Genomic DNA, 26866 nt, shown 5'->3' with positions numbered 1-26866 from the left:
TATTACTGCAAATTCAGTTTGCCCAGTCTAGATGTAGATTAAATTCCCCCATGATTACTGTATTACCCTTTTTACATGCACCTCTAATTTCCTGATTTATACTCTGCCCTACATTACAACTACTATTTGGGTGCCTATAAACAACTCCCACCAATGTTTTCTGCCCTTTGCTGTTTCTTAGCTCCACCCAAACTGATTCTACTTCTTGATTTTCGAGCTAAGATCCTTTCTCTCTACTGTCTTTATCCCATCCTTTATTATCAGGGCTACCCCCCCTCCTTTTCCATTTTGCCTATCTCTTCTAAAAGTTAAGTATCCTGGAATATTTAGTTCCCAACCTTGGCCACTTTGCAACCACATCTCCGTTATGACTATTAGATCAAACCTGTTCATTTCTATCTGCGCTATTAATTCATCTATATCGTTGCGAATGCTTCGCGCATTCTGATATAGTGCCCTTAGCTTTGACTTAATTCTATTTTTCCCTGATGTCACCTTTGTCACTGATGCCTTTGTTACTCTGTCCCTTCCTGGCCCACTCTGCTTATTTTTACCCAAAACTCTACTCTGCTCTAGAGCGTTGACATTTCTCGCTGTTTTTAAATTTACTCATTCCTGAATCCTCCCATCCCCTCCTTCATTAGTTTAAAGCCCTGTCTATTCCCCTAGTTATTCGGTTCACCAGGACACTGGTCCCAGCCCGGTTTAAGTAGAGCCCGTCCCAATGGAACAGCTCCCTCTTTCCCCAGTACTGGTACCAGTGCCCCATGAACTGAAACCCCTTCCTCCCACACTACTCTTTGAGCCATGCATTTAAACCTCTAATCTGTTTGCCCCTATGCCAATTTGCACATGGCTTGGGTAACAATCCAGAGATTATTACCTTTTGAAGTTCTGCTTTTTAATTTGGGTCCTAGCTCCTCAAACTCCCCCAGCAGAACCTCATTCCTAGTTCTACCTATGCCGTTGGTTCCTACGTGGACCACGATAACTGGATCCTCCCCCTCCCACTCCAAGTTCTTCACCAGCCACGAGGAGATTTCTTTAACCCTAGCACCGGGCAGGCAACACAACCTTTAGAACGCTTGGTCGCGACTGCAGAGAACAGTATCTATCCCCCTGACTATACTGTCCCCTACCACAACTACATTCCCTTCCACTCCCCCCACTTGAATGGCCTCCTGCACCATGGTCAGCTTGCTCATTCACACAGGCAGCAAGAACCTCATAAATGTTGGACAAGAGCAAAGGCTGAGGCTCCTCCAGCACTGCACCTGGGGTCCCCTTACCTGCCTGAGTTGCAGTCACACCCTCCTGTCCCTGACCACTAACCAGACTTATACCGCTACCTAACCTAAGGAGTGTGACTGCCTCCTGGATCAAAGTGTCCAGGTAACTCTCCCCATCCCCGATGCCTTGCAGTGTCTGCACCTCAGACTCCAGCTCAAAAACTCTGAGCTGAAGTTGCTCAAGATACAGGCACTTACTGCAAACGTGGTTGTATGGGATCACAATGCTCTCCACAAACTCCCACGTGCTGCAGTTGGTGTTTTTTTGTGTCAGCCGTGACTCAGTGGGGTAGCACCCTTGCCTCTGAGTCAGAGGTTTGTGGGTTCAAGTCCAACTCCAGAGACTTGAGTACAAAAATCTAGGCTGATACTCCAGTGCAGTATTGAGGGAGTGCTGCACTGTCAGAGGTGCCGTCTTTTGGATGAGACGTTAAACCGAGGCCACGTCTGCTCTCTCAGTTGGACGTAAAAGATCTTATGGCACTATTTTGAAGAGGAGCAGGGGTGTTATTCCCTGTGTCCCAGCCAATATTTATCCCTCAATCAACATCACTTAAAAAAAAAAATTCTGGTCATTATCACATTGCTGTTTGTGGGAACTTGCTGTGCGCAAATTCGTTGCCATGTTTCCGACATTACAACAGTGACTACACTTCATAAAGTACTTAATTGGCTGTAAAGCACTTTGGGATGTCCGGTGGTCATGAAAGGCGGTAGTCTTTTTTTCTTTTCAACCCGCTACATTCACTGATAAACCTCGCTCACCCACATCAACTCCCGGTCCACAACACCTCCAATTTAAAATTTTCAGCCGTGTGTTCAAATCCCTCCATGAAATCGCTGCTCCCTAATCTGTGTAATCTCCCCCATCCCTACAACCCTCCCCAAACTCTGTTCCATTAACTCTGACCTCGTGTACCCTTCCCCTCCCTTTGCTCCACCATTGGCGGCTATGCCTTCAGCCACTTGGGTTCTAACTCTAATTCCCTCGCTAAATCCCACCCTTTCTCCACCATCCTCTTCCCCCCCCCCCACCCATCTCTTTTAAGACCCTCCCTAAAAATATTCTGTACAGTTCCCAATATGCTAAATCGTACAGAAGCTTTAAAATTAATGTTCAGAAGGACTCCAGATTTGTAAATCAGGATATATTTGTACTTGGCTGGTCTGGCTAGGATTTCGTGTTATGTCGACACTGCTTTTTCAGGTGATTATGTTTAATTATTAATGTATACTGTTGCTGTGTTTGTGTAAAACAGAACAAGTCTCCACATCACAGAACCTTGATGGCAATTAAGGAATCAAATTACTACACCACAGTTGGAGCAGGAGCGATCCGGGGGAGGGGGGTGAAGGACTCGGAGACAGAGGAATGGGAAAGGACAACGGAACCAATCTGAGGGGCTGAGTGTAGAGAAGGAGGCAGGCACACAGAAAGCAACGCAAGGCAGAATGAAACCTGCCCGTCGAAGCATTCCCGAGGCCTTCTTTCCCAGCCTGGCCTGTCAACTCATGTCTCTTGTTTAGTCTGGATCCTGGGTTTTGAAAACTCAACAAAATCTGGTTTCCACATCAGAGGAAATCCAGCGTATGATGTGCGTGGAATTCTAATCTTGGGATCTGCTATTTATTGCTGGTGGAACACCCTTTATTGCTTTAGCAACACAGGTAGCACTGGGGAATTTGGATGTTCTGCCTCCATCTTGTAGAGAGACATTTGGAAGGGGAAAAAATTGCAGGGCTATAGGGAAAGAGATGGGGAAGTGGGACTAATTGGATAGCTCTTTCAAAGAGCCGGCACACGCATGATGGGCCGAATGACCACCACCTGTGCTGCACCACTCTGATTCTATGAACAGACAACCTTTCCGTGCATCATTGTGTGACACTGGTGAGTGAGAAAGTGAAGCGTTAGTGAAAAGCCTGTGGGGGTGAGTGGACTCCTGGCCATTGGCCGGCCAGACCTTATTTGCATCGGGGGGGGGGGAGGGATTCAAGTGGACGAACTTCGAGCACCCATTGGTTCTGTGCCTCCCGCAATATATGAAAGAAAAGGTCACTAATCTTACCCGTGAATTGGTTATTTAATCTTAGAAAAACATGCAAGCCATTTTTGCCACACAGCTGTGGCATTCTATCTGGCGTGGATATTCCACTCAAGTCTGGGTGCTGGGAATTTTCAGTTACCGCTGAGAAATTCCATCTGTACATGAAAATTGACAGGAAAGAAAAAACCAGCTAGCCTATCGAGCTTGCCCCACACTCATGATGGCCAGAGCATCATAACTAAATATAGAATCATACAGCACAAAAAGGAGGCCATTTGGCCCATCGTGCCTGCTCTTTGAAAGAGCTATCCAATTAGTCCCACTCCCCTGCTCTTTCTCCCTTCAAGTATTTATCCAATTCCCTTTGAAAGTTACTATTGAATCCCCTCCACCACCCTTTCAGGCAGCACATTCCAAATCATAACTCACGGCATAAAAAAAAAATCTCATCTTGTAATGTATGTACCTTTAAGGGGGGGAACTACTTTCTACAGCTCATGTGTACTGTAGTACCGGCAGTGACCACACCTGTATATAACGCTGAGTAGTAATTTGTTGTTTCAGTTGCAGTTTGAACCACGTTGAGTAAACACCTGTTGTACCGTTCTCTGCAGTCCTTTTCTTATTATTACACGGACGTAACACATCTCGCCTCTGGTTCTTTTGCCAATTACCTTAAATCTGTGTCCTCTGGTTACCGACCCTCCTGCCACTGGAAACAGCTTCTCCGTATCTACTCTATCAAAATTCCTAAAAAAAAATTGAACATCTCTTATTAAATTTCCCCTTAACCTTCTCTGCTCTAAGGAGATAACCCCAATCTCTCAATGTAACTAAAATTACTAATCCCTGGTACCATTCTAGTAAATCTCCTCTGCACTCTCCTTGTTAAAGTGTGGTGCCCAGAATTGAACACAGTACTCCAGCTGAGGCCTAACCAGTGTTGTATAATGGTTTAGCATATCTTGCATTTGTACTCTCTCTATTTGTAAAGGCAAGGATCCCATATGCTTTTTAACAGCCTTCTCAAAGACTTGTTTACGTACACCCCCAGGTCTCCCTGTTCCTGCACCCCTTTTAAAATTGTACCATTTAATTCATATTCCCTCTACTCATTCTTCAAACCAAAATGTATTACTTCTGAGTTACATTTCATCTGCCATGTGTCTGCCCATTTCACCAAGTCTGTCTCTATCCTCCTTACTGTTTCCATAAGAAAATAAGACGTAGGAGCAGGAATAGGTCATTTGGCCCCTCGAGCCTGCTCCGCCATTCAGTAAGATCATGGCTGATCTGATCTTGGCCTCAACTCCACTTCCCTGCCCGCTCCCCATAACCCTTGACTCCCTTACCATTCAAAAATCTGTATCTCCATCTTAAATATATTCAATGACTCAGCCGCCACAGCTCTCTGGGGAAGAGAATTCCAAAGATTCACAACCCTCAGAGAAGAAATTCCTCATTTCCGTTTCTGAAATTATGCCCCCTAGTTCTAGATTCCCCCACAAGGGGAAACATCCTCTCTGCATCTACCCTGTCCAGCCCCTTCAGAATCATATGTTTCAATAAGATCCCCTCTCCTTCTAAACTCTATTGAGTATAGGCCCAACCTTTCTTCATAAGACAACCCTTTCATCTCCACCTCAGGAACCTTCTCTGAACTGCCTCCAATGCAAGTATATCCTTCCTTAAATAAGGAGATCAAAATTGTATGCAGTACTCCAGGTGTGGTCTCACCAATGCCCTGTACAGTTGTAACAGGACTTCCCTACTTTTATACTCCATTCCCTTTGCAATAAAGGCCAACACACCATTTGCCTTCCTAATTACTTGCTGTACCTGCATGCTAACTTTTTGTGATTCATGTACAAGGACCCCCAGATCCTTCTACCTCAGCATTTTGTAATCTCTCCCCATTTAAATAATAATTTGCTTTTTTATTTTTCCTACCAAAGTGGATAACCTCGCATTTTCCCACATTGTACTCCATCTGTCAGATTCCTGCCCACTCACTTAGCCTATCTCTGTATCCCTTTGGAGATTCTTTGTGTCCTCCACACAAATTGCTTTCCCACCTATCTTTGTATCAGCAGCAAATTTGGCTACATTACACTCGGTCCCTTCATCCAAGTCATTAATATAGATTGTAAATAGTTGAGGCCCCAGCACTGATTCCCTGCGGCAGCCCACTAGTTAACAGTTTGCCAACTTGAAAATGACCCATTTATCCCGACTTTCTGTTAGTTAGCCAATCCTCTATCCATGCTAATATTACCCCCAACCTCTTATCTTGTGCAGTAATCTTTTATGTGGCACCTTATCAGGTGCCTTCTGGAAATACACGACATCTACTGGTTCCCCTTTATCCATCCTGCTCGTTACATCCTCAAAGAACTCCAACAAATTTGTCAAACATGATTTCCCTTTCATAAAACCATGCTGACTCTGCTTGACTAATTATGATTTTCTAACTGTCCTGCTACCACTTCCTTAATGATGGACTCCAGCATTTTCCCAATGATAGATGTTAGGCTAACTGGTCGATAGTTGCCTGCTTTCTGTCTCCTTTTCTTAAATAGGGGCATTACATTTGCGGTTTTCCAGTCCGCTGGGACATCTCCAGAATCCAGGGAATTTTGGTGGATTCCAACCAATGCATCCACTATCTCTGCAGCCACCTCTTTTAAGACTCAAGGATGTAGGCCATCGGATCCAGGGGACTTGTTCACCTTTAGTCCCATTAGTTTGCCTAGTACTTTCTCTCTAGTGATAGTGATTGTTTTAAGTCCCCACCCGCCCCTTGATTATCCATTATTGGGATGCTTTTAGTATCTTCTAACGTGAAGACCGATACAAAATTTGTTCAAAGTTTCTGCCATTTCCCAGACTCTTCCTCTAGGGGACCAAAGTTTACTTTAGCTACTCTTTTTTATATACCTGTAGAAGCTCTGTCTGTTTTTATATTTCTTGCTAGCTTACTCTCATAAACTATCTTCTCCCTCTATCAATTTTTAGTCATCCTTTGCTAGTTTTTAAAAATTTCCCAATCCTTTAGCCTTCCACTATCCTTCAACATTGTATGCCTTTGTTTTTAATTTGATACCATCCCTTACTTCCTTAGGTAGCCACGGATGGTTCATCCTTCTCTTAGTCTTTCTTTCTCTCTGGAATATATCATTGCTGAGAGTTATGAAATATCTCCTTAAATGTTTGCCACTGCTTTTCTAGTCTCACCCTGTAATATATTTTCCCAGTCCACTTTAACCAAGTCTGCCTTCATACCTTTGTAATTATCTTTATTTAAGTTCAGGACACTAGTTTGAGACCTAGCTTTCTCACCCTCAAACTGAATTTGAAATTCTACTATGCCTTGATCATTCTTTGCAAGACGATCCTTCACTTCAAGATCATTAATTAATCCAGCCTCGTTACACATTACCAGATCTAAAATAGTCTTCTCCCTGGTTGGTTCCACAATGTATTGTTCCAAGAAACCATCCCGCATACACTCTAAGAACTCTTCCTCAAGTCTACCTTTGCCAATTTGATTTGTCCAATCAATATGAAGATTAAAATCTCCCATGATTATAGTCATACCTTTCTTACAAGCCTCTATTATTTCTTGATTTATACTCTGTCCTACAGTGTGGCTGCTGTTTGGGGGCCTGTAGACCACTCCCACCAGTGACTTCTTACCCTTATTATTTCTTATCTCCACCCAAACTGATTCTACGTCTTGATCTTCTAGGCCAATATCATTTCTCACTACTGCATTGATCTCATCCCTTATTAACAGAGCTACACCACCTCCTTTTCCTTTCTGCCTATCCTTACAAAATGGCAAAAACCCCTGAAGATTCAGTTCCCAGCCTTGGTCACCTTGCCTCTGTAATGGCTATCAGATCATACCCATTTATTTCTATTTGTGCTGTCAACTCATCTTATCTTGTTACAAATGCTGCATGCGTTCAGATATAGAGCTTTTAATGTTGTCTTTTTACCATTTTTCCCTACTCTGACCCCTCTTTCTGGTGCACTCGTGTGTACACACTCTGTCCCTTCCTGTCACACTTTGGTCATCGCTGCCCTGCACTTTTTGCCTTCTCATTTTTCTTTTGACTTTTTAAATTTCCGCTCAGCGTATCCCTCCCACCCCCACTACTATTTAGTTTAAAGCCCTATCTTCCGGGGGTCCTGCGCAGGGAGGGGCCGATCCTGTCTCGGGGACCCCAGCTGTGCAGTGACCCCTGGGAATTGTATGTCATATTGGAGCCCGGAGGTTAGCCTGTGGTGTTTTCTCCCCACAGTGATGATCGACTCTTCCACATTTCGCTCGTTAGTATCGGGACTTCAAATGTTGGCAGTCAGCTGGATGAGTGGGATTGTGAAGCATTTTTGGGGGTAGGGGTTATCGGAGGGGGTTGTACCCAGAGTCTAAGATATTCAGATGCCGTCAGACTAGAAATACACGAGAGATGCAAGGACTTTTATTATAAAGATATATACACAGGATAATGGGTATCCTGGAGTGATTGTGATATTATAAGCTCACCGCAGTGTTCAGATAACATCACGAACTGAGCACCAGCTTCTTAGAGCAGCTGAACTTAGGAAACATGCTCTGATTTTGAGGCACCGAGACTGTCCGCACCCCTCCTGCTCAAGGTACCTCGTACAGGACAACGGCCAAGTAGTAGCCAGAGCGGGAATCCTGTGGGAAGCACCACTGCTCGGCCGTACGGTGTATTTCGTGGAATACCGTTAGTCATGTTATGCTCCCTGGGGGAACGAACCAACCAATCGCAATCCTCCAATGATCAACTCTCCTCCCCATCTCATTTCCTCTTTGCAAGGTGCTGACCGACTCTTTTAGGGGTCAAGGGCACCTGCAGCTCGCTGGTGCTTTGGTCACCGATGAGGCAACAGCAGCCCTTTCCAAACCTCCAGCCACAGCGGGATCATGGTAGCAAGTGCCAGTAGGCTATTCCACCATGTGAACAGTCCTATCCTGTGCTCATTGAACATCTGCATGCACACCCGCACCACCCCCAAACCCTAGCAGGAGTCAGCTGAACGATGGACGATTTTTCCTTCTCCCTGCTTTTACTATGGACCAGGGGCCTGGATTAATAATTCAGAGAACTCAAGTTCAAATCCCACCATGAATTTGAATTTAGTTTTAAAAAAAGGAATAAAAAGCTGGTGTCAGTAAGAGTGATCATGAAGCTGTTGGATTGTTGTAAAAACCCAACTGGTTCACCAATATTCCTTTTAGGGAAGGAAACCTTCAGGACTGGGTGTACGTAACTCCAGTTCCACACCAACGTGGTTGACTCGGAACTGCCCTTTGAAGTGGCCGAACAAGTCACTCAGTTGTGGCAAAACCGCAAGCAGCGGTTCAAGAAGGCGGTTCAAGAAGGCGGCTCACCACCACCTTCTCTGGCAATTAGGGATGGGCAATAAATGCCAGTCTTGCCAGTGACGCCCACATCTCAAGAATTAATAAAAAAGGGCTATCGCATTCCAAGAGAAACTTTAAGGGACACATGACCATGGAAGGCTTTACACATCATGGTATATTCACGCATCGTCACATCCACACTGATCTTTTCCCGGGGTCGATGGCTGGGCGGTATACCAAACCAATGAACCACCTAGGACGAACATAGAAATAGGAGGAGGCCATTCTATTAGATGATGGCTGATCTGTAGCGCAATCCTGCCAGCCTGTGCCCTTTCGTATATACTAAATCCCTAAACCTTTGCCACCACCAGTCACTGCTCAAAGTACCAGCTGGTCACTTGTGAAAGGCTAATTTCAAGCAATTCCAAACAAAAGTCCCGAGACATAAAACAGCAGAACTAAAAAGAAAACAACTTTGTAAATAAAACCCAAAGTTTAATACTTTCAGGAGAAACAGTGTAATGTCTGTGTGGCAGTGAACTGACACAACTATCGTACCACCAGTGAGTATAATGGGCTAAACCTGTGACTGGTTAAAGTCTAAGGATGTGGGCGGGTGGGGGGGAGAAATCATGGAAACAACAGTACAGTTTACGCACTTCCTTCTCTCCTCATGGCACCTCAGTCTGTTCCTGATGAAAACTGTCCCATATATTAACCAGAACAAAAAAACCATAGGAGAAAGGTTGTGAGATCACACTGAGATTTGGCCAGTTTGAAGCTGGGGGTTGGTGAATTTGAAGCGTTCCTTAGCTGACCAGCGATCTCTTCCAACACTCTTTACGTGATCCAATTTTACTCCTGGATTACAAATTTGTTCACAAAAAAAATAAGCAAACTAGATACGGCCCCTTTCCGTGATTTGGAGCAGGTTCATGTACCGTACTTTTCACGTGGCGAATCTTTGCTCGTCAACTTCTCTGCTCAGTCTTTACAAAGTAGGTTATTTATTTTAAATACAAACCAGCCTTACGATTACAGTGAAATGTGGTTACAGGTGGGGGGAGAATTTGGTGATTTTTTCTGAAGTAACCTCTCCCACTTCTTCCCCCTTGGGTGTGCGGTGGTGAAATGGAGCCTTAATGGGCTGGAATGACTGTTCATGCCCCCTCTCTTCCCTCGCGAGTTGGTTGGGGGGGGGGGGGGGGGCGGGGAATAAAAGAGTCCTCAGATGAATTTGAAGCACTTGGTCTTGTCGTGCGGCAGACGTGTTTTGAACAGCACGGAGTCCACGCGGAACTGGGTGTAGAGCAGCGGCATGTACCCGTAGACCTTCACAAAGAAGTTGATGCACTTGTGCCTCTCGTGAAAGTGGGAGTCATCATGTGACAGTGCCTGGGGGCATCCTGGGCATCTGAAGGTCCAGCGCGACGTGACCTGGTGGGTGGAGAACGGGGGTACAGGTTAGAGGCCTGGACTCTCAACTGAGGCGGCGGGGAAACAAGCAAAATGGACTGGAATCTCTGGTTTCGCTGTGAAGAAAAAAGTCTCTTAGTGGTGCAATTTATTTTATGGTGCCACCCCCCTCTCCAGTTTTGTACACCAGAGTCTGAAAAGAAAGAACTTGTATTTATTTATATTTATAAAAGCACCTTACACAACCTCAAAAACGTCCCAAGGCGCTTCACAGGTACGTTAGAAGACAAAAACTGACACCGAGCCGCATAAGGAGATATTTGGGCAGCTGACCAAAAGCTTAGTCAAAGAGGAGAGAGAGGTAGAGAATTCCAGAGCTTAGGGCCTAGACAGCTGAAGGCACAGCTGCCAATGGTGGAGCGATTAAAATCGGGGATGCGCAAGAGGCCAGAATTGGAGGAGCGCAGAAATCTCGGAGGGTTGTAGGGCTGGAGGAGGTTACAGAGATAGGGAGGGGCGATGCCATGGAGGGATTTGAAAACATGGATGAGAATTTTTAAATCGAGGCGTTGCCGGACCGGGAGCCAATGTAGGTCAGCGAGCACAGGGGTGATGGGTGAATGGGATTCGGTGCGAGTTCAGATACAGGCAGCAGAGTTTCGGATCCCCTCAAGTTTATGATGGGAGGTGGGACAGGAGAGCTTTGGAACAGTCAAGTCTAGAAGTAACTATGGGATGGATGAGGGTTTCAGCAGCCGATGAGCTGAGGCAGGGACAGAGGTGTGTGATGTTACAGAGGGCATCCCAAAGCACTTTACAACCAATTAAATACTTTGAAAATGTAGTCACTGTTGTAATGCAAGAAACGCGGCAGCCAAATTACGCATAGCATGGTCCCACAAACAGCAATGTAATAATGATCAGATCATCATATTTTTGTGATGTTGGTTGAGGGATAAATATTGGCCAGGACACCAGGAAGAACTCCTCCTGCTCTTCTTCAAATAGTGCTGTGTGATCTTTTACACCCACCCGAGAGAGCAGACAGGGCCTTGGTTTAACATCTCATTTGCAAGACAGCACCGCCAACAGTGCAGCACTCCCTCAGTACTGGCACTGCAGAGTGTCAGCCTGGATTCTGTGCTCTGGAATGGGACTTGAAACCACATTATGAGAAACCATACACAAAACTGTCATTACTGTAAACCAATCCTCCCTCATTCGGTCCAGAACTCCATTGTAAAGCACCTGACCATACTCCCATTACACACACAGCACCTTCACTCTAAACCTTCCCTTCACACACCCAAAACACACGTAGTAAGGTTCCTTGCTGTGGTCCCGGTAGCACTGACCTTTATCGGTGGTTTCCTGGTGATGTGGGAGACAAGGAAGTTCATGGCAATATCCTCGCAATTAATGTACTCATCCACCATGTCGCGAATAGCCTGTGGCATAACGTAGGAGTAGAGGTACGCATAGTACTGGAAGAGAAGAACAAAACCTTCAGGAGATGGCCTGATATCCACCTGAAAGATCTAGTGGAGAACAGGGGAAGGGAAGAGATGATGCCTCAGAGCTAGACAGGAGATGAAGCTCCCTCCCTAAACCCCTCCACGCCTCCTTCTTAAAACCTACCTCTGACCAAGCTTTTCGTCATCTGCCCCAATATCTCCTTCTTTGGCTCGGTGTCAATTTTGTTTGATAACGCTCCTGTGAAGCGCCTTAGGACAGTTTACTACATTAAAGGCGCTATATAAATGCAAGTTGTTGTTGAAACTGAATTTCAAAACCCTGATCTTCAGGACTAGAACCATTTAATCTATTAGCTTCAGTGAAATTGGGTCAGTGCACAGAAATATGTAACAAAGGTACTCAATGCTCCAACTGCAGCTCGACAAGCGGCGATAGAATGATTGGTATGTTCAACATCATTGCTATTCCTAAAGGGACCCTGATCGACTTCGACCCTGACCCCGATCAACCCTGACTGACCCTCCCGTGGACCCCTGAGGATTGTAGAGCCGCTGAAATACTGTTGACGCAGTGTGAAAAGAGTCCCCGAGTGGTAGCCCAGTATCTTCAAGTGGGTGCTGGATTCCAAATCATGCGAGTGCCAACCTCACCCGTCCCAGCTGGGAGAGTGCCGAGGAGGATTAAAATGGATTTGCAAGATCCCCTTTGATTTCTCAAATGGTAAGTGCAGTGCCCAGTGTGGGACTGAGCACACACACTAGGAAAGACCCACATTCAACACCCAGGCTGTGCTGCAGCAACAACAACTTGGATTTATATAGCACCTTTAATGTAGTAAAACATCCCAAGATGCTTCACAAGAGCGTTATCAAACAATATTTGACACCAAGCCACATATTATGACAGGTGACTAAAAGCTTGGTCAAAGAGATAGGAACGTCTTAAAGGAGAGGCCGAGAGGTTTAGGGAGGGAATTCTAGACCTTGGTGTCCAGGCAGCTGAAGCCACGGCCACCAATGTTGGAGTGATTAAAATCGGGGATGCTCAAGATGCCAGAACTGGAGGAGCGCAGATATCTCGGAAGGAAGTGGGGCTGGAGAAAATTACAGAGATAGAGAGGGGCGAGGCCTGGAGGGATTTGGAAACAAGGATGAGAATTTTTTTAATTATGGTGTTGCCGGATTGGGAGTCAATGTATGTCGGCGAGCACAAGGGGTTTTGAGCAGTTGGTTTGGAAGGGGAAAACCAATCTGGATTTCCACTCCTGACTGCATAAGACGATTTATCCTGGGCCATTTTGCTGGTCTGTGTTGTTGGACGAGGGAGAAGGTAACAGAAATATCAGGACCTCCACTCCGAACCATCCTCCATAGACCCTCATTGCAAAATATCTGGGTGTGAATGTAGTGGAAATTTGGAACTCTCTCCCCCAAATGGCTGTTGAGGCTACGGTCAATTGGACCTGTGGATCAGTTGGTAGCACTCTCAACTCTGAGTCAGAAGTTTGTGGGTTCAAGTCCCACTCCAGAGACTTGAGCACAAAATCTAGGCTGACACTCCAGTGCACTACTGAGGGAGCGCTGCCCTGTTGGAGATGCCGTCTTTCGGATAAGAAGTTAAACCAAGGCCCCGTCTGCTCTCTCAGCTGGACGTAAAAGATCCCATGGCACTATTTCGAAGAAGAGCAGGGGAGTTATCCCTGGTGTCCTGGCCAATATTTATCCCTCAATCAACATCAGCAAAACAGATTATCTGGTCATCATCACATTGCTGTTTGTGCACAAATTGGCTGCCGCATTTCCTACATTATCACAGTGCTATACTTCAAAAAGTACTTAATTGGCTGTAAAGTGCTTTGGGACGTCCTGAGGTCGTGAAAGGCACTGTCTGTCTTTCAAAACTGAGAGAGATACATTTTTGTTGGGTAAGGATATCAAGGAATATGGAGCAAAGGTTGGTAAATGGAGTTGGGGCACAGATCAACCATGATGACCGAGCAGGCTTGAGGGGCTGAATGGCCGCCTCCTGTTCTTATGAGAAAAGAGGCAGGCTGGGCCAGTTGAGTGGCCTGCTAACATTCAGCCTCTAGGCTCACACATAACCAGGCAGTCAGGAGAGGTCCTGTGGAGGGCAAGCACTGACTGTGGATCGATCTTAACGAGTAATTTTGGTAGGGGAGGAATTTGAGATATCTCTTGTGGTCAGTTATAAAAGGAAATTAGAGGAGGGCAGGTTGGAAAAATCCTTTTTATATAATCCAATCTGCCCTCCCTTAATTTTCTCCTATAACTGACCACAAGAACTACATCGTACCTTCATCTCTCCGCACCCCAACTAATGGATAGCACGCTAAGGAATGTAGATGGCAAAACGAGACAACTGGAGAAGAGAAAGGTCACCTTGACAACATGGACAAACCTTGTGAAAGAAGGCAGCACCAGTCAGCACCATGGAGAGTTCACAGGAGTAGTTGGAGTTGTAGAGCCAGGACTGGTGGGCCAAGTCCCAGGCATGGTACCTGCCAGGAAAACCCACAATCCGATCTCTCGCTTCTCGCCAAACCCTGAGGAGGAAGAATACAAATCTCAGGACCGATGAGGAAGTGAAAGGCCAGTACAATGCCACAGTCTTCAGGACAGACAATGAACAAACCTATTCAGATTTTTACTAATTGCTCTACATGCTGACCAAATAGCAGATTATAAAATTTCACTGTACTCACCGAAAGCCAAACATGATCTCATCATGGCGAAGGTGGGCGTCATCATCAATAGAAAGAATTGCCTCAGTTTCAATAGTATCCCAGGGTAAGAAACGATTATTTAAACTATTCTTCTCTGTGTGAACAACCTAAAGGGAAAATAAACCATCTCAATGGAGTGTTCCAGACCTCAGCATCTCAGCCAATCGAACGATTCGCCCAGATCATCACAGCCAATTGAACGATTCGCATCTCAGCCAATCGAACGATTCGCACCCCAGAGCATCTCAGCCAATCGAGTGATCTGCACCCCAGAGCATCACAGCCAAACGATTTGCCCAGAGCATCGCAGCCAATCGAACGGTTCACCCAGAGCATCTCAGCCAATCGAACAACTCACCCAGAGCATCTCAACCAATCGAGTGATTTGCACCCCAGAGCATCGCAGCCAATCGAACGATTCAAACGACAAGGATCACAACCAACAGGACGATTGAACCAACAGAGTGACGCATGACAGGAAGCCTCTCTGCACACTCTTAGGCCATTACATGAACCTTCCCGTTGCTGTCTACTCCTCCGTTTTGACTTCCCCCTTTTTATTGCTCCCAGGTGACATCCCTGTGGTTGAGAGAGGGGGATCTGCTCCCAACCATATTAACTCGTTTAAGGACATCCAAAGCGAGGTGCAAGAGCTGACTATTGCTCCAATTTCCCCCTCTGCCCATCTCTTGCTCTCTGCAGCACCCCGACTCTGCTCCTCACCTTCTTGCAGTGACACGAGATCAGAATCTAGCTCGAGTGGCGTAGGGACCTGCAGGTGGGCCCCTCTGCACATCACCACGTGTTGGCACAGCATCCATCCACAGCGTCACACCCCCAACAGCCTGCAGAGGTTTAAAATCTACCTCCCTGCTCATGCAGTCAGTTCAGGGGGCCTGCAGCCAGCCCAGGACTGAACCCCACCAGCTGACAGGAGCTGGACTCCCCTTTTACATGGAGCATTCCCACAGGAAGCTACAAATGATGTGATCAGATAGCACTTGCGTGTTACCCCATGGCTCAGTGGGTATCACTCTCACCTCTGAGTCACAAAGCTGTGGGTTCGAGTCCCACACAACAGACTTGTACCCATAATCTAGAATGGCACACCCAGTGCAATACTGAGGGAGTGATGCACTGTTATCGGAGGTGCCATTTTTTGGATGAGACATTAAACCAAGGCCCCTTCTGCCCTCTCAGGTGGATATAAAAGATCCCATGGCACTATTGGAAGAAGAGCAGGGGAGTTCTCCTCTGTGTCCTAGTCAATATTTATCCCTCAATCGTCACTAAAAACAGATTATCTGGTCATTGTCATTGCGGTTTGTGAGAGCTTGCTGTGCGCAAATTGGCTGCTGCGTTTCCTACATTACAACAGATACTAAGATACTACACTTAAAAAATTACTTAATTGGCTGTGAGGCGCTTTGGGATGTCCAGACGTGAAAGGCGCTGTATAAATGCAAGTTCTTTCTTTCCAAGTTGACTTTGTTATCTCTGCATTAACCGTGACTTGCTTACTTCACCCATTAAAACGGGCTCTACTTTGTATTCCCTTCATGTTGCCAGCTCCTCTACTAACTAGTTCTGTGCCCCTCACTTGATAACAAACCTGAATGCAATGATTTAGATGCTCACCCGAACCAACTCTTCCTCCTCCAGGTATAGGGGGCTGCACAAATTGCTCACAATTTCTTTCACCTCGCATGCAGTTTCTTTCTTAGTTTTCTTTCTGTAGTGTATGTACCTTTAAGGGGAGAACTACTTTTTACAGCTCCTGTATACTGTAGTACCGGCAGTGACCACACCTGTATATAAACCCTGAGTAGGGATCTGTACGTTTAGTTTTAGAGTAACCCTCATCCAGTAAATACCTGTTGATTGTTCCTGCAGTCTCGTGTCTAGTTATTGAAGGACACACATCAAAAATACACGGATCTAACAGTGGCGAAGAGGCAGATTCGAACCTACCTGCAACTCTGCATTACCTCCCAAGGATTTGCTCCTGGAGAACAGTGGAAGAAAGTTGAGGCCAGAAGCACGGGCGTCGACCACGAGCAACCGCCCAGTCATCCAGTAGAGATTGAGCATCGCAGGGGAGGCTGTTGAGAGCTGGGCTTGGTTCTCCAGTCACGGTGGTCCAGCGAAACAGGCTGGCAACAGGTACGGCGCAGACCCTTCCCGGACAGCGGCGGCTAGAGCCGACCGACGGCACAGAAAAAGCCGAGCAGCATCGACGGGAGAAGAGAGAGGGTAGAGCACACAGGGCGCAGCCGGTGTTCAGGACCGAACGGCGTCGACGGGAGAAGAGAGAGGGTAGAGCGCACAGGGTGCAGCCAGTGTTCAGGACCGAACGGCGTCGACGGAAGAGAGAGAGGCGCGAAAGGAAACGCGCAGAGCGCAGCCGGTGTTCAAGGGACGAGCAGCGTCAGCGGGGAAGAAAGGGAAACGCCATTTTGAGCCGCAGCGGAGAAGAAGCGAGAGAACGCCATTTTGAGCCGCAGCAGAAAAGGGAGAGCGCGGGAAAACGCCATTTTGAGCCGCAGCGGAGAAGGGAAGCGTGGGAAAACGCCATTTTGAGCCAGTCTAACCACACCCAGGGATGCCGAAGAGTGGCAGTATCACAGCGTTCGATAATGAAGTCGAAGATTGGACGACATATGTCGAACGCATAGAAGTGTACTGCAAGGCGAATGAAGTGCCAGATGAGAGGAAAGCGCTGGTATTGTTGAATTCCATGGGTGCAAAAACGTATGGTTTACTGCGAAACCTAGTAACCTCAGAGAAGCCAATGGACCAGGATTTTGGAAACATAGTGTCAATCCTACAGAACCACTTAAACCCCACACCGCTGCTGATAGCAGAAAGATTCAAGTTTCACAAAAGGAACCAGCATAAAGATGAAAGTAATGCTGAGTATTTAACGGAACTGCGCAAGCTATCGAAACACTGCCAGTTTGGAACGGGGCTAGCAGATACTTTAAGGGACAAGTTTGTGTGTGGGCTTCAAAGTGAAGGAACCCAGAAACGGCTTCTATCAGAAAAGGATCTTACGCTGGACAAGGCTTTCAGCATGGCAGTATCACACGAAGCAGCCGCACGGGGCGCTGCAGAGATACAACGGAGACCGCAAGAATATGGCACAAATGAAATGTCATACAGTGAAGTGCTATCGCTGCGGCAGAACAACACACGACCATAATGATTGCTGGTTTAAGGACAAAGTGTGCAGAGAGTGTGGAAAAGTAGGACACATAGCAAGAGTCTGCAGGTCGGGAAAGAAAACCAGCAGCAAGAAATCTCCACAGGAGAAGTACAAGAAGGTACATAAGGTGACGGAGAGTAGTTCAGACGAACAGAAAAGTGATACAGACTCCGGAAGCAAGGAGCTGGGTTGTCTGAAACTACATAAGGTGATCCAAACGGAGGATCATCAAACTATCTGGGTCACGCTCAAGATAGCTGGAGTCCAAGTGAAAATGGAATTAGACACAGGATCAGCCCTAACAGTCATAAACCGAAGGGACTACAAGCGGCTATTCTCACATATACCCTTGAGAGATACAGAGATTGTCTTGAAGACGTACACGGGGCAAAAAGTCTACCCCAAAGGAAAAATAAGGGTGAACGTTGTATATAACGGCAAGGAAACACCAAAAATGGACCTATATGTATTGCCAGATGGAGGACCACCACTACTAGGACGTGAATGGATCCGGAAGATACAGCTAGATTGGCATTCCATACAAGCACTGACTGTAGATGCCAAAAAGGATGACGACGCCACACCTGGACGACTGTCAAAAATGCTAACTGACGCACAAGAAGTGCTCCAGGAGGGACTTGGAACGCTAAAAGGCATAACAGCGATGAGGAAAATGCAAGCCCAAAGTTTTTTTTTTTTTTTTTTTTTTTAAGGCCAGATGCGATACGCCCAGCCGTCGAAGCAGAGCTGGAAGGTTTGGAACGCTCAGGAGTACTGTCCAAAGTGGACTGGAGCAAGTGGGCCACACCCATCATTCCTGTAATGAAGAGGTCGTTGAGTAATACGCCTGGGGAACCAAAGAAAGTTCGCATCTGTGGGGACTTTAAGGTGACAGTGAACCCAGTCCTTCACACGGTACAATTTCCGCTTCCGCGGATTGAAGATATTTTCACCTCGCTATCTGGAGGGAAACGCTTCACTAAGATTGATCTGGCCCAGGCGTACCTGCAAATGGAGGTAGAAGCCTCGAAACAGTACCTCACGATCAACACTCATAAAGGTCTCTACCAATACAACCGGCTGGTGTTCGGGGTAGCATCAGCTCCGGCTATTTGGCAAAGGGCAATGGATCAAGTCCTGCAAGGGATTCCAGGGACCCAGTGTTATTTGGATGACATCCTGGTCACGGGCGAAAATGACAGTGCTCACCTTGCCAACCTGGAGCAGGTGCTCACTAGATTAAAGGAATATGGGCTCCGAGCAAATCGCCACAAATGCGAGTTTTTCCAGAAGCAGATCTCGTATTGTGGCCACGTTATTGATGAAGAGGGGTTACATAAGTCCCCTGAAAAGATTGAGGCAGTAGTCAAGGCTCCAGCACCGGAAAATGTGTCACAACTGAGGTCGTTCCTCGGGCTGGTGAACTACTACCATAAGTTCTTGCCAAATTTGTCTACAGTACTACACCCACTGAACACCCTACTGCAAACGGGGGTACTATGGAAGTGAAATGATGAATGTAAACGAGCTTTCCAGAAGTGCAAAGAATTGATCACATCAAAAGAGGTGTTGGCTCATTTCAACCCAGCACTACCCATTCGGTTGGCATGTGATGCATCACCCTATGGCATTGGAGCAGTGCTGTCGCACAAGTTCCCGGACGGCTCGGAGAGGCCGGTAGCCTTTGCGTCTCGGTCACTAACCTCAGCCGAGCGTAACTACACCCAGATTGACAGGGAGGCCCTCAGCCTAGTGTGGGGAGTGAACAAGTTCAACCACTATCTGCACGGGCAGAAGTTCACCTTGCTGACGGACCACCAACCACTTGTCTCCATCTTTAATCCAAAGGGCGTGCCGGTGATGACTGCGCAATGGCTACAAAGATGGTCGCTTTTTCTAGGGGCGAACCAATATGAAATCGAGTATAAGGGCACGAAACAGCATGGAAACGCTGATGGGCTATCACGCCTGCCACTGCCTACTGCGGAGGAAGTACCAGCAGTGGACCCTGTCGAAATATTTCATTCGACTATAATTGAACGCTTGCCAGTAACTAACGCTGATATAGAGAAGGAGACCCGAAATGACCCGACACTGTCTCGGGTATATGACTTGACGGAGAAGGGATGGCCAACACATGGCGACTCACTGTTGCCAGCATTCTCATCCAGAAGAGAACAGCGGTCAGTATGCCAGGGGACCTTGATGTGTGGATCCCGAGTGGTAATTCCACCCAAGTTAAGGGAGAGAGTGCTCAATGAGCTTCACGAAGGCCATCTGGGAAGGGTGAAAATGAAAAGCCTTGCTAGGGCTTATGTGTGGTGGCCGGGGATCAATCAGCAAATCGAGGACCTGACAAAGAGCTGCTCAGGAAGCCGGAAGGTCCAAAATGCACCACCACATGCCCCTCTACACCCATGGGAGTGGCCTCATCTCCATGGCAACGGGTGCATATTGATTTTGTTGGTCCATTCATGGACTCAATGTTTCTAATAGCCGTGGATGCGCACTCGAAATGGCCTGAGGTGATCAAAATGTCCTCCACCACCACGGAGAAAACTATTGCAGTCCTACGGACCATATTTGCCAGGAACGGCTTGCCAGAGCAGATTTGTTCTGATAACGGACCACAGTTTGTGTCCGAAGAGTTTCGAAGATTCATGAAAAGGAATGGGGTACGGCATTACACATCCGCCCCGTATCATCCAGCCACAAATGCATTGGCTGAGAGGTTCGTACAAACCTTTAAGAAAGCAGTAAGTGCCATGTGCGATGACGACATTCCACTGCAGCATAAGGTGGACAATTTCCTGTTAGCCTACAGAAATGCGACACATGCAGTCACCAACCAGACCCCGGCCATGATGTTCTTTAACCGAAGGTTGAGATTTGCTCAGACCAAATGTACGAAGAGATGTTGAGAATAAGCAATTCCAGCACATCAATGAGAAGCCGACAAGGAGCTTCAATGTAGGGCAACCAGTCTTGGCCTGCGACTACCGAACAGAGAAATGGCAACCAGGAACGATATGCACATGGCAGGGGCCACTAATGTACACAGTGGATGTTGGGGAGAACATTGTGAGACGCCATGTCGACCAGATCCTAGAGTCACAGGAACGAGTCAACCCCATGTCTTGCGCACCTGGTGATGAACCCGACATACAGGTAGCATCTACCCCAGAAGCAGTAGCATCGGAAGCTGATGAACCAACTGACGACAAGGGGCCTCCGCACCAAGAACAAGGCACTCAGGAAAGGCGCTATCCAGAAAGGATCAGGAAGCCGCCCCAAGACTGAATTTATAAATGGACTATTTTCAGTTAATGTGCATGTTAAAAGTGTTAATTGTTAAATGAATGTTATGGTACTGTCAATCTAAAAGGGGAGGAATTGTAGTGTATGTACCTTTAAGGGGAGAACTACTTTTTACAGCTCCTGTATACTGTAGTACCGGCAGTGACCACACCTGTATATAAACCCTGAGTAGGGATCTGTACGTTTAGTTTTAGAGTAACCCTCATCCAGTAAATACCTGTTGATTGTTCCTGCAGTCTCGTGTCTAGTTATTGAAGGACACACATCAAAAATACACGGATCTAACACTTTCCACCTCGGCAAATTATTTTACTCCCTTCCTTAGATCCCCTCATCCCCCTCCCCCGGCAGGGTACAGGGAGGTAATCTGCTCTCCAACCTCAGTCTGACACCCCCTCCCTCGGAGCAGGAAATTGCAAAGAGACATTGATAGATTAAGTGAGTGGGAAAAGGGCAAGGTGTGAGTTCATCACCTTGGACCCAAGAAAGACCAATCAGAATATTTTCTTAACAGTGGGAGACTACGAGCTGTGGATGAGCAGAGAGATTTAGGGGTTCAAGTACAGAAACCACTAAAAGCTAGTGAACAGGTACAAAAAATAACGAAAAAGGCTAATGGAATGTTAGCCTTTATCATAAGAGGGCTGGAATAGAGCTATAAAGCTCTGGAGTACTGTGTTCAGTTCTGGACACCGCACCTAAGGAAGGATATACTGGCCTTGATGGGGATGCAGCGCAGATTCACCAGAATTATACCAGGGTTAAAAGGGTTAAATTATGAGACCAGGTTGCATAAACTAAGCATGTACTCCCTTGAGTTTAGAAAATTAAGGGATGATCTAATTGAAATGTTTAAGATGATTAAAGGAGTTGATAGGGTAGATAAAGAAAAACTATTTCCTCTGATGGGGGAGTCCAGAATAAGGGGCATAACCTTAAAATTAGAGCTAGGCCATTCATGGGTGACATCAGGAAGCACTTCTTCACAAAAGGTAGTGGAAATCTGGAACTCTCTCCCTCAAAAAGCTGTTGAGGCTGGGGGGGTCAATTGGAAATTTCAATACTGAGATGGATAGATTTTCGTTAGGCGAGGGTATTAAGGGTTACACAACAAAGGTGGGTAGATGGAGTTAAGATACAAATCAGCCATGATCTAACTGAATGGTGAAAAAGGCTCGAGGGGCTGAACAGCAGATAGCCTTTTGATTGCAACTCCGCAACTTCCCAGTTAATTGGGCTGAGATCCATCTATGTGTGGTCCAGTGAGTCAGTGCACAGGCATGCAGTGCTGCGGTAGTCACGCTGTGTTTAACAAGGGCTCGGCGAACATTATGTAGTTAAGGAATGGGGCACGACGGGGAGTATCTGTTGGCTCCCTCGACAGCTGCGAGCACTTTGTGCAGTGTTTGCCCCTCCCCAGCGCAGTTCACTAGGGGTACAGAAAAGAGCAAAGAAAAACGTGCAAACAATTAGAAGGAAAACATTCCTGGGAACTGCTGGCTGGCGAATTATGTGTGTAGCCCACGGTCTGCGCCATTCAGACAAGTCAGGCTAAAGAGACCCCGACAATTGGATACAGCCCGAGGCTACAGTGACACATAGGACAAGCAATGGAACCAAAACCATAATGCACAGAGGTTCGAACTGCTTTCAATACCAGCTTTGCTTACAAGCTGACAGACCATATTTCAGAAAGAGAGTGAGGGAGGGAGGTTGAGGGAGAGGGAAAGAGAGACAGGTGGGAGGGGAAGAGAGAGAGAAGGAAGAGAGAGAAGGGAGAGAGGGGAGAGAGAGAGGGGAGGAGAAGAGAGAGATGGAGGAACAGGGATGGGAAGAGAGGGGGATAGGGAGGAAGGGAAGAGGGCAAAAGAAAGGAATCATGCACGACGGGGGCAGCATACATGGCAGAGAAAGCAAGATCATCAGAGTATATGATAGAAAGCAAGTGAGAGCAGAGCATGGGTGATATAGGGGGAGGAAGAGAACACACACACTAGAATCACAGCGCACAGAAGGAGGCCACTCAGCCCATCATGCCTGTGCTGGCTATTTGAAAGAGCTATCCAATTAGTCAACTCAAATTTCTCTCCACGGATGTTGCCTGACCTGCTGAGTTTTTCCAGCATTTTCTGTTGTTAGTCCCACTCCCCTGCTCTTTCCCCGTAGATGTATCAAATATATATCTAATTCCCTGTTGCGGTGAGCTCTCACTAGTGAGTGAGCAACAGAACGAGAGTACAACAGAGATAGTGACAGAGAGAGAAAGGGAAAAAGAACGGAGGCCTACAGAGGTACAATGTCCAATATCCCTCACCCACTACGTGCCTGCGTAACATATCCGAGGTCAGAAACTCAGGGAGCACGGACTCAAACCATGTTCCTCCATTCCCAGGTACAGTACTGCACTTTACCCAAGTCAAATAAAATTAGCCCATGTGTGAGCAATGTGGAGGAGTGGGAGGGGCATCCCATGTAGTGTCAAGATCACTAAATCCTACCATCTGTTGCAAATAGCATGTGGGCAGCTGGGGTTAACAAGTAATCAAACTTATGCTGTGTTTAAACATTTTTCAGTTCATTCTGGGGATGTGGGCGTCGCTGGGAAGGGCAGCATTTATTGCACATTCCTAGTTGCCCTTGAGAAGATGGCGGTGAGCCGCCTTCTTGAACTGCTGCAGTCCGTATGGTGAAGGTAAAATCATAGAATCTTACAACACAGAAGGCCATTTGACCCATCGTGCCTATGCCGGCTCTTTGAAAGAGCTCTCCAATTAGTCCCACACACTTGTTCTTTCCCCACAGCCCTACAAATTTTTACCCTTCAAGTATTTATTAATTCCCTTTTGGGCAGTGCATTCCAGATCACAACAACTTGCTGAGTAAAAATAATTCTCATCTCCCCCTGGCACTTTTTGCCAATTACCTTAAAACTGTGTCCTCTGGTTATCAACCCTCCTGTCACTAGAAACATTTTCTCCCTATCTACTCTCAAAACCGCTCATAATTATGAACAACTATTAAATCTCCCCTTAAACTTCTCTGCTCGAAGGCAAACAACCCCAGCTTCTCCAGTCTATCCACATAACTGAAGACCCTCATCCCTGGTACCATTCTAGTAAATCTCCTCTGCAACCTCTCCAAGGCCTTGACATCCTTCCTAAAGTGTGATGCCCAGAATTGGACACAACATTCCAGCGGAGGTCTAACCAGTGATTTACAAAGATTTAGCATGACTTCCTTGCTTTTGTACTCTATTCCTCTATTTATAAAGCGTAGGATCCCATCTGCTTTTTTTTTTTTTTTTAAAAACAGCTTTATCAACGTATCCTGCCGCCGTCAAAATTTGCACCCCCTTAAGCATTGTACCTCTTTGTTTATATTGCCTCCCTTCATTTTTCCCACCAAAATGCATCACTTTGCACTTCTCCCACAGTGCTGTTAGGGAGGGAGTGCCAGGATTTTGACCCAGTGACAATGAAGGAACAGCGATATATTTCCAAGTCAGGATGGTGTGGGACTTGGAAGGAAAATTGGAGGTGATGGCGTTCCCATATACCTCCTGCCCTTGTCCTTCTAGGTCGTGGAGGTTGCAGGTTTGGGAGATGCTGTCGAAGAAGCCTTGGTGAGTTGCTGCAGTGCCTCTTGTAGATGGTACACACTGCAGACACAGTGCGCCGGTGGTGGACGGAGTGAATGTTTAAGGTGGTGGATGGGTAGTAATCAAGCGGGCTGCTTTACCCTGGATGGTGTCAAGCTTCTTGAGTGTTGTTACAGCTGCATTCATCCAGGCAAGTGGAGAGTATTCCATCACACTCTTGACTTGTGCCTTGTACATGGTAAAAAGGCTTTCAGGAGATAGAAGGTGAGCCACTTCTTGCAGAACTGGGCAAACCAAATTTGCAGTAATAGTGTGGAGGACGAATTCATGGAATGTATGCAAGATAGTTTTCCAGATTAGTATGTTGAGGAACCAACTGGGGAACAGGCTATTTTAGATCTAGTATTGTGCAACGAGAAAGGGTTAATTAATAACCTTGTAGTAAAGGGGTCTTTAGGGAAGAGTGACCATAATATGATAGAATTTTATATTGAGTTTGAAAGTGATTTAGTTAAATCTGAAACTGGGGTCTTACATCCAAACAAAGCAAACTATGTAGGTATGAGAGGCGAGTTGGCTAAGGTAGATTGGGAAACTACATTAAAAGGTATGACAGTGGACGAGCAATGGCTAGCATTTAAAGAATTAATACATCATTTACAACAAATATACATCCTTTAAGCCACAAAAACCCCACAGGAAATGTGGTCCAACCGTGGCTAATAAGAGAAGTTAAAGATAGTATTAGATCAAAGGAAGAGGCTTATAATGTTGCTAAAAAGAGTCGTAAGCCTGAGGATTGGGAGGATTTTAGAATCCAGCAAAGGATTGATAAAGGGAAAATAGAATATAAGAGTAAACTAGCGAGAGACATAAAAACAGACTGTAAAAGCTGTTAGGTGCGTATAAAGGAAAAGATTAGCGAAAGTAAATGTGGGTCCCTTACAGGCTGAGACAGGAGAAATTATAATGGGGAATAAGGAAATGGCAGAGAAATTAAACAAATACTATTTCCTTCAGGTACTTATCCAACTCCTGTTTGAAAGCCACAATTGAGTCTGCCTCCACTACCCTTTCAGGCATTGCATTCCAGATCCTAACAACTTGCTGAGTAAAAAAGTTTTTCTTCATGTCGCCTTTGGTTCTTCTGCAAATCACCTTAAATCTGTGCCTCTAGTTCTCGAGAGAGAGAAAAAAGAGAGAGAGGGCGGGCACCGGGGGGGGGGGTGCAGGGGGCGCGAGTGGGTGGAGCGAGGGGGGAGAGCGTGGGCGCAAGAGCGAGGGGGAGATCGATGGAAGGGGAGAGATTTGGGGGGGGGGGGCGCAAAGAGAGACTGGTCGCATGCTTCACCTTTGCTTTTCCTAACTTTTCACCCTGTAGGAATTGGTTCTTACTTTACACCAAGGAAAGAGTCCGAGAGCAGGAGTAGTCAAACAACAATAACAACAACAACTGCAAAACCGATAAAGTGACGTCACAACCAGGGAAGGAGCTGATTGGTAAGTAGGACCTGGTGAGTATTTCTACAGTCCAGTCGTTAAAGTAAAAGTAAGGTCTGTAGATTAGAGAAAGTAATGTGCAAAGTAAAGTAAGGTCCCTAGTGTATTTAATATTCTTTAATTTAGAGGAAGCAAAGGGAGTAAATTAAGGGTAGGACATGGCAGGGCAGCTCGGCAGTGAGGAGTGCTCCTCCTGTGCTATGTGAGAAGTCAGGGACACTTTCGGTGTCCAGGGAAAACATGTGTGCAGGAAATGTCTCCAGCTGCAGCTACTCGAAATCCACATTTCGGATCTGAAGCTGCGGCACTGTAGAGCATCTGCGAGGCTGAGATCTATGTGGATAGCATGTTTAACGAGGTGGTCACACCGCAGGTAAAGAGTGCACAGGTAGAAAGGGAATGGGTGACCACCAGACAGAGTAAAAGAACTAGGAAGGTAGTGCAGGAGTCCCCTGGGTCCATCTCCCTCTCCAACAGATTTTCCATTCTGGATACTGCTGGGGGAGATGGTTTCTCAGGGGAATGCAGCAAGAGCCAAGTCCGTGGCACTACTAGTGGCTCAGCTGCACAGGAGGGGAGGAAAAAGAGTGGAGAGCAATAGTGATGGGGGATTCTATCGTAAGGGGAACAGATAGACGTTTCTGTGGCCGCAGATGTGACTCCAGGATGGTATGTTGCCTCCCTGGTGCCAGGGTCAAGGATGTCACTGAGCGGCAGCAGGATATTAGGAAGGGGGAGGGTGAACAGCCAGAGGTCGTGGTCCATATCGGTACCAATGACATAGGTAGAAAGAGGGACGAGGTCCTGCAAGCAGAATATAGGGAGCTAGGAAATAAATTAAAAAGCAGGACCTCAAAAGGTAGTAATCT

At 46.5% G+C, this 26866-nt stretch overlaps 1 protein-coding gene across 5 annotated transcripts in view; it reads right to left on the bottom strand.

Annotated features, from left to right (window-relative positions):
• Positions 1-7802: 7802 nt before the first annotated feature.
• The window catches only part of extl3 (exostosin-like glycosyltransferase 3), a 104910-nt gene continuing 85846 nt past the window's right edge, over positions 7803-26866 (bottom strand). For 2 of the 5 annotated variants that reach the window (XM_085996652.1, XM_085996653.1), the window contains exons 3-6: positions 14356-14483; positions 14052-14196; positions 11513-11641; positions 7803-10178 (exon numbers count right to left, since the gene is read on the bottom strand). In XM_085996652.1, coding sequence (XP_085852778.1) covers positions 9969-10178; positions 11513-11641; positions 14052-14196; positions 14356-14483 — 612 coding nt within the window. In that variant the 3' untranslated portion in view covers positions 7803-9968. Of the gene's footprint in view, positions 10179-11512; positions 11642-14051; positions 14197-14355; positions 14484-26866 lie in introns of those variants that run through there. The other 3 variants (XM_085996654.1, XM_085996656.1, XM_085996655.1) reach the window with 3 other exon arrangements.

Source organism: Somniosus microcephalus, chromosome 9 (assembly GCF_052327205.1).
Source record: "Somniosus microcephalus isolate GS21.2 chromosome 9, FLI_Smic_1.0, whole genome shotgun sequence".
Classification (NCBI taxonomy): Eukaryota; Metazoa; Chordata; class Chondrichthyes; order Squaliformes; family Somniosidae; genus Somniosus; species Somniosus microcephalus.
Note: the sequence above shows the minus strand (reverse complement) of the source record. Positions and strands in the feature narration are given on the sequence as shown.